The 9033-nt window shown below is 41.9% G+C and overlaps 1 protein-coding gene across 1 annotated transcript in view; it reads left to right on the forward strand.

The window, feature by feature from the left end:
- The first annotated feature begins 5425 nt into the window (after positions 1-5425).
- The window catches only part of LOC107117374 (teneurin-2-like), a 91779-nt gene continuing 88171 nt past the window's right edge, over positions 5426-9033 (forward strand). The window contains exon 1 of the mRNA XM_015419474.1: positions 5426-5546. Coding sequence (XP_015274960.1) covers positions 5426-5546 — 121 coding nt within the window. The remainder of the gene's footprint in view (positions 5547-9033) is intronic.

Genomic DNA, 9033 nt, shown 5'->3' on the forward strand with positions numbered 1-9033 from the left:
GAGTCTGAATCTTTGCAACCCCATGGACCACATCACGCCAGGCCCTCCTGTCTTCTTCCGTCCTCAGGAGTTTGCTTAATTTCATGTCCATTGCATTGATAACATTGTCTAACCATCTCATGCTTTGCTGTCCCCTTCTTTTTTAACCATCCTTCCCAGCATCAGGGTCTTCTCCAGTGAGTGCTCCCTTCTCATTTGGTGGCCAAAGTATTTGAGCTTCAACTTCAGTAGCTGGCCTTCCTGGGAACAGTCAGGGTTGATTTCTTTTAGGATTGACTGATTTGATCTCTTTGCAGTCCAACGGACTCTCAGGAGCCTTCTCTAACACCATAATCTATTCTTCAGCGCTCGGCCTTCCTTATGGTCCAGCTCTCGCAGCCATACATTACTACTAGGAATACCATTGCTTTGACCATAGGCATCTTTTAATATCATGGCTGCAGTCACTGTCTGCTGTGATCTTGGATCCCAGGAATGTGAAGTCTATCACTGCTTCCACGACTTCCCCTTCTATTTGCCAAGGAGTGATGGGGGTGGATGCCATGATCTTAGTTTTTTTTTATGTTGAGTTTCAAGCCAACTTTTGTGCTCTCCTCTTTCACCCTGAGCAAGAGGCTTTTGAGGTCCTCTTCACTTTCTGCAATTCGAGTGGTATTGTCTGCATAACTGAGGTTGTTGATGTTTTTCCTGGCAATCTTTTCTTTTCCCAGCAATCTTAATGTGATTCATCCAGGCTGGCATTTTGCATGATGTACTCTGTGTATAAATTAAATAAGCCGGGTGACAATATACATCTTTGTTGTACTCCTTTTCCTATTCTAAACCAATCAGTTGTTCCAAATCCAGTTCTAACTGTTGCTTCTTGACCCTTATACAGGTTTCTCAGGAGACATGTGAAGTGGTCTGGTACTCCCATCTCTTTAAGGACTTGTCATAGTTTGTTGTGATCCATGCAATCAAAGGCTTTAGCTTAGTCAAGGAAGCAGAAGTAGATGTTTTTCTGCTACTCCCTTGCTTTCTCCATAATCCAGCAAATGTTGGCAATTTGATCTCTAGTTCCTCTGCCTCTACCTCTTCGAAACCCAGCTTGTAGTTCTGGCAGTTCTCTATCCACATAGTGCTGAAGCCTAGCTTGTAGGATCTTGAGCGTGACCTTGCTAGTGTGTGAAATGAGTGCAATTGTGCGATAGCTTGAATATTCCTTGGCATTGCCCTTCTTTGGGATTGGAATGTAAACTGACCTTTTCCAATCCTGTGGCCACTGTTGCGTTTTCCAAATTCGCTGGCATATTGAGTGCAGCACTTTAACAGCATCACCTTTTAAGACTTTAAATAGCTTCACTGGGATACCATCACCTTCGCTAACTTTGTTGTTAATAATGCTTTCTATTTGACTTCACACTCCAGGATGTCTGGCTCAAGGTCAGTGATCAAACCGTCGTGGTTGAAAAAGACATTGAGGTCCTTCTTGTGTAGTTCTTCTGTGTATTCTTGCCATCTCTTCCTAATCTCTTCTGCTTCTGTTAGGTCCCTACCATTCTATTCTTTATCATGGCCAGCTTTGCACGGAACATTCTTTTGATTTCTCCAATTTTCTTGAGATCTCTTGTCCTTCCCATTCTATTGTTTTCCTCTATTACTTTGTATTGTTCATTCAGGAAAGCCTTCTTATCTCTCCTTGCTGTTCTCTGGAAATCTGCATTCAGTTGGGTAAATCTTTCCTTTTCACCTTTGCCTTTCACTTTCCTTCTTTCCTCTGCTATTTGTGAAACCTCATCAGACAGCCACTTTGCTTTCTTGCATTTCTTTTTCTTTGGGATAGTGATGATTTCTGCCTCCTGTAAAATATCACAAACCTCTGTCCACAGTTCTTCAGGCACTTTGTCTATAAAATCGAATCCCTTAAACCTATTCTTCACCTCCACTGTATATTCATAAGCGATGTGATCTAGGTCAAACCTCAATGGCTTAGTGGTTTTCACAACTTTCTTCAGTTTAAGCCTGAATTTTGCAATGAGTAGCTCATGATCTGAGCCACAGTCAGCTCCAGGTCTTGTTTTTACTGACTGTATCAAGCTTCTTCATCTTTGACTGCAAATGACATAATCAATCTGATTTCAGTGCTGCCCATCTGGTGATATCCATGTGTAGAGTTGCCTCTTAGATTGTTGGAAGAGGGTGTTTGCTGTGATCAGCGTGTTCTCTTCACAAAACTCTGTTAGCCCAGCTTCATTTTGTTCTCCAAGGCCAAACCTGTTCGTTATTCTGGTTACCTTTTGACTTTCTTCTTTAACATTGCAGTCCCCTATGATGATAAGAACATCTTTTTTTGGTGTTAGTTCTAGGAGGTGTTGTAGGCGTTCATAGAACTGTTCCATTTCACCCTCCTCTGCGTCAGTGGTTGGGGCATAGACTTCGATTACTGTGATGTTGTATGGTTTGCCTTGGATTCGGACCGAGATCATTCTGTCATTTTTGAGCTTGTATCCCATTACTGCCTTTTGTTCTCTCTTGTTGACTATAAAGGCCACACCATTTTTTCTATGGGATTCTTGGCCACAGTAGTAGATCTTCTGAATTAAATTCACCCATTCCCATCCACTTTAGTTCACTGATTCCCAAGATATCGATGTTCAGTCTTGCCATCTCATTTTTGACCACATCCAACTTACCTTGATTCATAGATCTTACATTCCAGGTTCCTATGCAGTATTGTTCTTTGCATCATCAGACTTTCCTTTCACCGTCAAGACACATCCACAGCTGAGCATCTTTTTGGCTTTGGCCTAGCGGGTTCATTCTTTCTGGGGTTACTTGTACTTGCCCTCTGCTCTTCCCCAGTAGCATATTGGATACCTCCCGACGTGAGGGGCTCATCTTCCGTCGTCATATCTTCTAACCTTTTGTTACTGTCCATGGGATTTTCTTGGCAAAGATACTGGAGTGTGTTGCCTTTTCCTTCTCCAGTGGATCATGTTTTGTCTGAGTTCCCCGCTATGGCCTGTCCATCCTGGGTGGCCCTCCATGGGCCCACAGCCTCATCGAACCACGCAAGCCCCCCCCCCCCACCATGTCAAGGCAGAGATCCATGAGAGAGATTATGTTGTAGGTTGTCCCATTTATAACTACATGTTCTACATGTTTCATAAGATGTATTATAGTGATATTATAAGGATTATTATACATAATGATATGGTTTAATTGTGGTTATATTTTATGTTCATTTTATTTTATTATGAAATAAAAAGTAAATAATGATGTTTTTGGTAGCAAAATGTATATTGATTTGACAGTGAAATTTTACTTATGTGGAACCTTCCTACTGTAATTGCTTCATATAAAGGTGGCTATTTTTGGACCGCAAAAGAATTTCTTCCCACTTGATAGCAAAGTTATATTGTCTTTGTGGCACCTTTATTGTCCCCATGTTAAGTACCTCCAAAAAGCTCCATGCTGAAGCAACACTATAGAAGCTCTTTACCATGCATGATCACCTAGATGTGAGCAATATTCACACAATTGCTGACAGCTGTCAGGGAAATTATGTGGCTTTATTTGATTTGTTTCTAGTTGTTTTATCATGTGATTTTGAACCTCTTTTATAGATTTCAAATTTGATTTAATTGACACTAGTGGAATGTATTCACATTGATAACTCTTCTAAGCTTCTGTCTAAGCTATATTATATACCCATCCCAGTTCTGTAGGTCACCTATTATCAGCTGCTAAAATACCCTTTCAGCTTTGTATTATTTCAGCCATAACGTCTGAAGAATATTCTCCAGTTGTGCAAATGGGTACTGAATTATATTTAAACTGTTCTGTGCATAGCCTTCATTTTTTATTCACAATCAAGGAAATTTGCTTAATTTATGATGGTTGGGATATATTTACAGCAGTATGTATTTAGATATTTGCACCCCAGCATTTACAGGTTCTCCCCTCTTCCATTTTATCCTCACAATAAATCTGTAAACTGGAGGAGTGTGACTGACCAAAGGTTACCCAGTGAACTTCCATGACAGAGTGAGAATGTGAACCTAAATTTTCCAGGTGCTAATCTGACATAGTCCACTATGACATCCTGGTGTAACCTAATGTCATTAAAACCTTCAATACTGTAAAGAAAGTATTGTATAAATTCTTGCAAGAAAATAATGGTGATTTGGTTCTCTGTTGTTCCCTGGTTTTTCTCATGAATGTGCCACACTAATTTGACACAGAGTAGTGCTAAGGGAAAGGGTTTCACCATGATGCCCTTTGGTATGTGGTGTCGCCCAAGGGGCAATCCTCTCCCCAATGTTATTGGACATCTTTATGTGCCCCCTCACCCAGCTGGTACAGAGCTTTGGGCTTCGGTGTCATCAGTATGCTGACAACACCCAACTGTATCTGTTGATGAGCAGCTGGCCAAACACTGCCTCAGAAGGTTTGGACAAGGGATTGGAGGCCATGGTTGGGTAGCTAAAACAGAGCTGGCTGATATTAAATATATCAAAGACTGTGGCTGGGCCTAGGGGATGCTGGACTGGGATGCCAACTGTTGGCTCTTGACAGTGTGCCACTAACACCTGAACTGGCCATCAAGTGCCTGAAAGTGATTCTGGATACCTCCCTTTCAATGGAAGCCCAGGTCACAAATGTAGTTAAACTGACATTTTACCACCTGTGCCAGGTTAAACAGCTGGTTCCCTTCCTGTCCCTCTGACTTAGCCACAGTGATCCATGGAACGGTCACCTCCAGGTTGGACTACTGCAACTCACTCTATGCAGGGCTACCCTTGATTTTATACCATATTTTAACTGTATTGTTGGATTGTATTTTATTATATGTATTTTATTATGTTTATGGTATTTATTGTATTTAGAATTATTAATATTAGATTGTTAATATGTTTTATCAATAATGTCACCCACTCTGAACCTGAACACAGGGGAGTGAGGGCTATAAATCGAATAAATCAAATCAAATCACAGTAGACCATTTGGTCCTTCCCTAGGTGTGAGTGGTACGGCCTTGATCTGGTTCTCCTCATTAATCCAGGGTTGGTCCCAGACGGTAATCATGGGTGGAGAGATGTCATCACCATGGGCCCTAACCTGTGGAGTTCTGCAGGAGTTAATTCTCTCCCCAATATTATTTAACATCTATATGTGCCCTCTGGCAAAGATTGTCAGTAGGTTTGGAGTGGGGTGCCATCAATATGCAGACAACACCCAGCTCTACCTCTTAATTAAGGAACAACTGGTAGCTGGAATTCTGGTCTTAACCTCCTGTCTGGATGCAGTGGTAGAATGGCTAGGTGAGATTTGGCTGAAGCTAAAATATTTAGCTGAGGAAGCCCAGACCACTGGGGTGGCCACTTCTACTAACCCTTGACGGGGTCCATCTTTCTACAGTCAACTCAGACAGGAATTTGAGACTATGGCTCGATCCTTTGCTCTCCATGGAGAAATATGTGCCCTTGGTGACAAAGACTGTATTTTACCATCTATTGAAGGCCTACCAACTGGCTCCTTATCTGTCTTGGGAGGACCTTGCTATGGTAATTCACTCAATAGTCACCTCAAGACTAGATTACTGTAACTTGGGGCGATTTCTCACTAGAGCTGCCTCGCAGCACAGCTGCCGTTTGTCCCAACACAAACATGTCAGTTTCACACCCGAAGCTCCGGGGCTGCATTTTGACTCGAGGCTTCGCCCGATTTCCTTCGCAGTTTCGTGATCCTGGTTTTTGAGGATCATGAAACTGCGGAGGAAATCAGGAGAAGCCGCGGGTCAAATGCAGCCCCGCAGCCTCGGGTGTGAAATTGACATGTTTGTTTTGGGGCAAACGGCGCTGAGCTGCAAGGCAGCTCTAGGGAGAAATCGCCCATGCTTTGTGCAGGGCTACCTTTGAAGATGCTTTGGAAGCTGCAAGCATAGTTCCCTCTGAGCTGTGCTAGGGGGTGCTGGCACACAACATTTTAGCAGGCTGCTCAAGAATTTCTGCTTTCTGGTCACAAGGCATTTCCCCCTCCACTGGAAACGCCCTGGTCCAATCTTTTTGAAACTTGGAAGGTTTTTGAGAGGGACCAGCAGCTATGTTGCAAATTTGGTGCCTCTACCTCAAAAAACAGCCTCATCGAGCCCCAGATACTCCCAGATCGATTCTCCATTATAGCCTATGGAGCCATTGACTATAATAGTCCATATAGGCTACAATGGAGCTGCAAAAAACAATTTTTTGCACAACCCTATTATGCTTTTCAGTATGATTTGTAAACTGCCTTGAGTCACAGGGAGAAGTGGGATATAACTACATGAATAAACAAGTAATTTGGGCAGGTTGATAACATTTAAGCAACTTCCTGTTAGGTTAGGCAGGGTTCTGACGGTGATTGTTCCTCCTCTGTTATACTTGATCTGTAATGCTGGTTGTCATATTTCACTCAAAAACCCAATGTAGACTGCAAGAGTTCCCCCCCACCCAAGTGCTGGTATGTTTTCTAAGGCTCCGCACAAGGCAACGGTCCGAGGCCAGATCTATCAATATAGTGGACTGGAGCAAGTAAACCTGTTCTTTGAAGGCCAAGTCTACCAATATAGCAGACTGGGGCAGGTACACCTGTTCTCCGGAGGACAAGTCTACCAATACAGTGGAAAGGGGTGGCTGAAATTTGACTTGATTCTGTTTTTTCTTATAATATTGAAATTATTCTTAACATATAGTTTAAATATAATTCAAAATAATTTATTATGAGATTTTTCTAGGTTATGGAAGTAATCTTCTAAAAAAACTAATGTATGCAATTGTCAAATGTAGATTTGCTCACAACTTTAATGCTACTAGCTTTTTTTGCTCACGAGGTAGAATTTCTGCTCACAACACTGTGGAGCTTAGAGGGAACATTGCTCCCAACGAATGCTGCCTCTAAGCTGTGGAGTCTTGTGAGCAAAAATTCTACTTTGTGAGCTACTGGCATTAAAGTTGTGAGCGATTTGGCTACTGGTTTCCTCTGGAGCCATCATTCCTGAGCTAAGACAAAAATGTGTGAGCCGGAGGCTAAAAAAGCTGTGAGCTACCTCACACTAACTCAGCTTAGAGGAAACACTGGTGCCTGCAAGTGATCCAGAACTCAGCTGCCAGATTCCTGACAGGAGTGTCCTGGTCGGCACATTTAACACCTATCCTATAGCAGCTGCCAATTAAAGCCCTAAATAGCCTGGGACCCTCATACCTTTGGAACCACCTGTCCTGGCATGATCTTCCCTGTCTTCTCTGATCTTCATCTCAGCATTTATCAAAGGTCCCTGGTACACTACCACAAAGTGGTAACCACAGTTCAGATATCATAGGTAGTTGCCACCTGTAGATCTGAATTCCATTGCAGGGTTGAGATGATGAAGGATTTGGAAGCTGGAATGGTACAGCAAGAGTGCCTCTTCCAAGTTAAGTCTTCACAATTAATGAAGCCCTGCAGTGGTAGGAAGTATGGCATATAGTTAAATATTTTGGATTGCCTTGAGTTTGGGATTTCCTGAGGCATTTCCCAGTTCTCCAGGTACAACTTCTGATTGGACTGAACTATTAAGCAGCTAAATTACTTTGATATGGTAACAGAGAGGGAACAGTAGGGGGCTGGTTGAGACCCTTTACGCCTTTCATCACAATACTCAGCTGCAAACAGTATTTCATTCAATTGCCCTGGATGGCACTATTCCAGTAAAAAAGGTTAAGTCCTTGCAAACTTAGGTATACCAAGGAGTTAGATATACCAAATGACAGCCTTTTTATTCAAGGTGGGAATGCAGTTAATAGCATATCGGGTTGCCAGTCTCCAGATGGTGGCTGGAGATTTCCCAGAATTACAACTGATCTCCAGGCTACAGAGATCAGTCCCTCTGGAGAAAATGGCTGCTTTGAAAGGTGGACTCATTGGAATTACACCCTGCTGAGGTCTCTTTCCTGCCCAAACATTGCCTTCCCCAGGCTCTGCCCCCTAAATCTCCAGAAATGTCCCCACCTAGAGCTGGGAACACCACTAGCAACACTACTAGCACTACTAGCTGGCTACACTATTAGCTCTGCCCTCCCAAATCTCCAGGAATTCCCTTACCCAGAACTGGCAACACTACTAGCATGAGGTGATTCTGTCATTGCAGCATTACAAATTTCTATTGCAAAGCAGCAACCACATAGGATTAGAATATAAGTTAGGGGTAAAACTGATAACAAAGTTGCTAACCATTTCTTTGATCACAACACTTGGAGGTTCATATCAGGAATTAACATTCATGGAAAACAGGTGCATCTATACTTGCCAAAGTTCTGTGATCACTCATGCAGGTCTAAGTTTCCACAATTAAAAGAGGGTTAGTGGAAGAAGGACAATAAGGAACTGGAGCTTGGAATACTAAAGAAGCCTTTGATTGTTTTTCTAGAACTCCCTTCTATAGCATGTAAAATGTTACAAATGAATCTTAATGCTTTATCCTTAAAGCTCCACTCTCATCTGTGCATTTCATGTGATTTCAGACCCTCCTGCAGCTAAAAGGAAATAATTAAGGCTGTTTCCAATCTGTTCCTCTTTGTGCTGTTGCAGAACATGTACTAATATCAGAGTGTCAAAGAATTGCTGTGTTACTACTGTGCATGCGTAAATGAAACCATTCCAGTAGTTTGTTCTATTATCAATTTTTTAAACTCTTCAATGAAAGCACAGTTTAAATAAAACATAATTTGAGCAGTTAAATCAATTTCCTTTCATTTGTTTCCACTATGGTCAATTATCCATTTACATTTGAGAGGAATTTATGGTGTCAAAATGTTGTATTTTCTTATGTTTACTTCACTTTTTATGTATAAGTGAAGACATGTGAATCTTAACAAAATCTCATCACTTCATCGTTATTTTTTATTTTTTTTTAATGTTTTATAGGTGGTAAAGTGACCAGTTTGAGCCTTTAAGCTTTGCTTTGCTGGGGAAAAGGCTAATCTTCTCCCTGACACAGAAATATGGACATAAAAGATCGAAGGCACCGCTCTCTGA

Source organism: Gekko japonicus, unplaced genomic scaffold (assembly GCF_001447785.1).
Source record: "Gekko japonicus isolate JY-2015 unplaced genomic scaffold, Gekko_japonicus_V1.1 scaffold636, whole genome shotgun sequence".
Classification (NCBI taxonomy): domain Eukaryota; kingdom Metazoa; phylum Chordata; class Lepidosauria; order Squamata; family Gekkonidae; genus Gekko; species Gekko japonicus.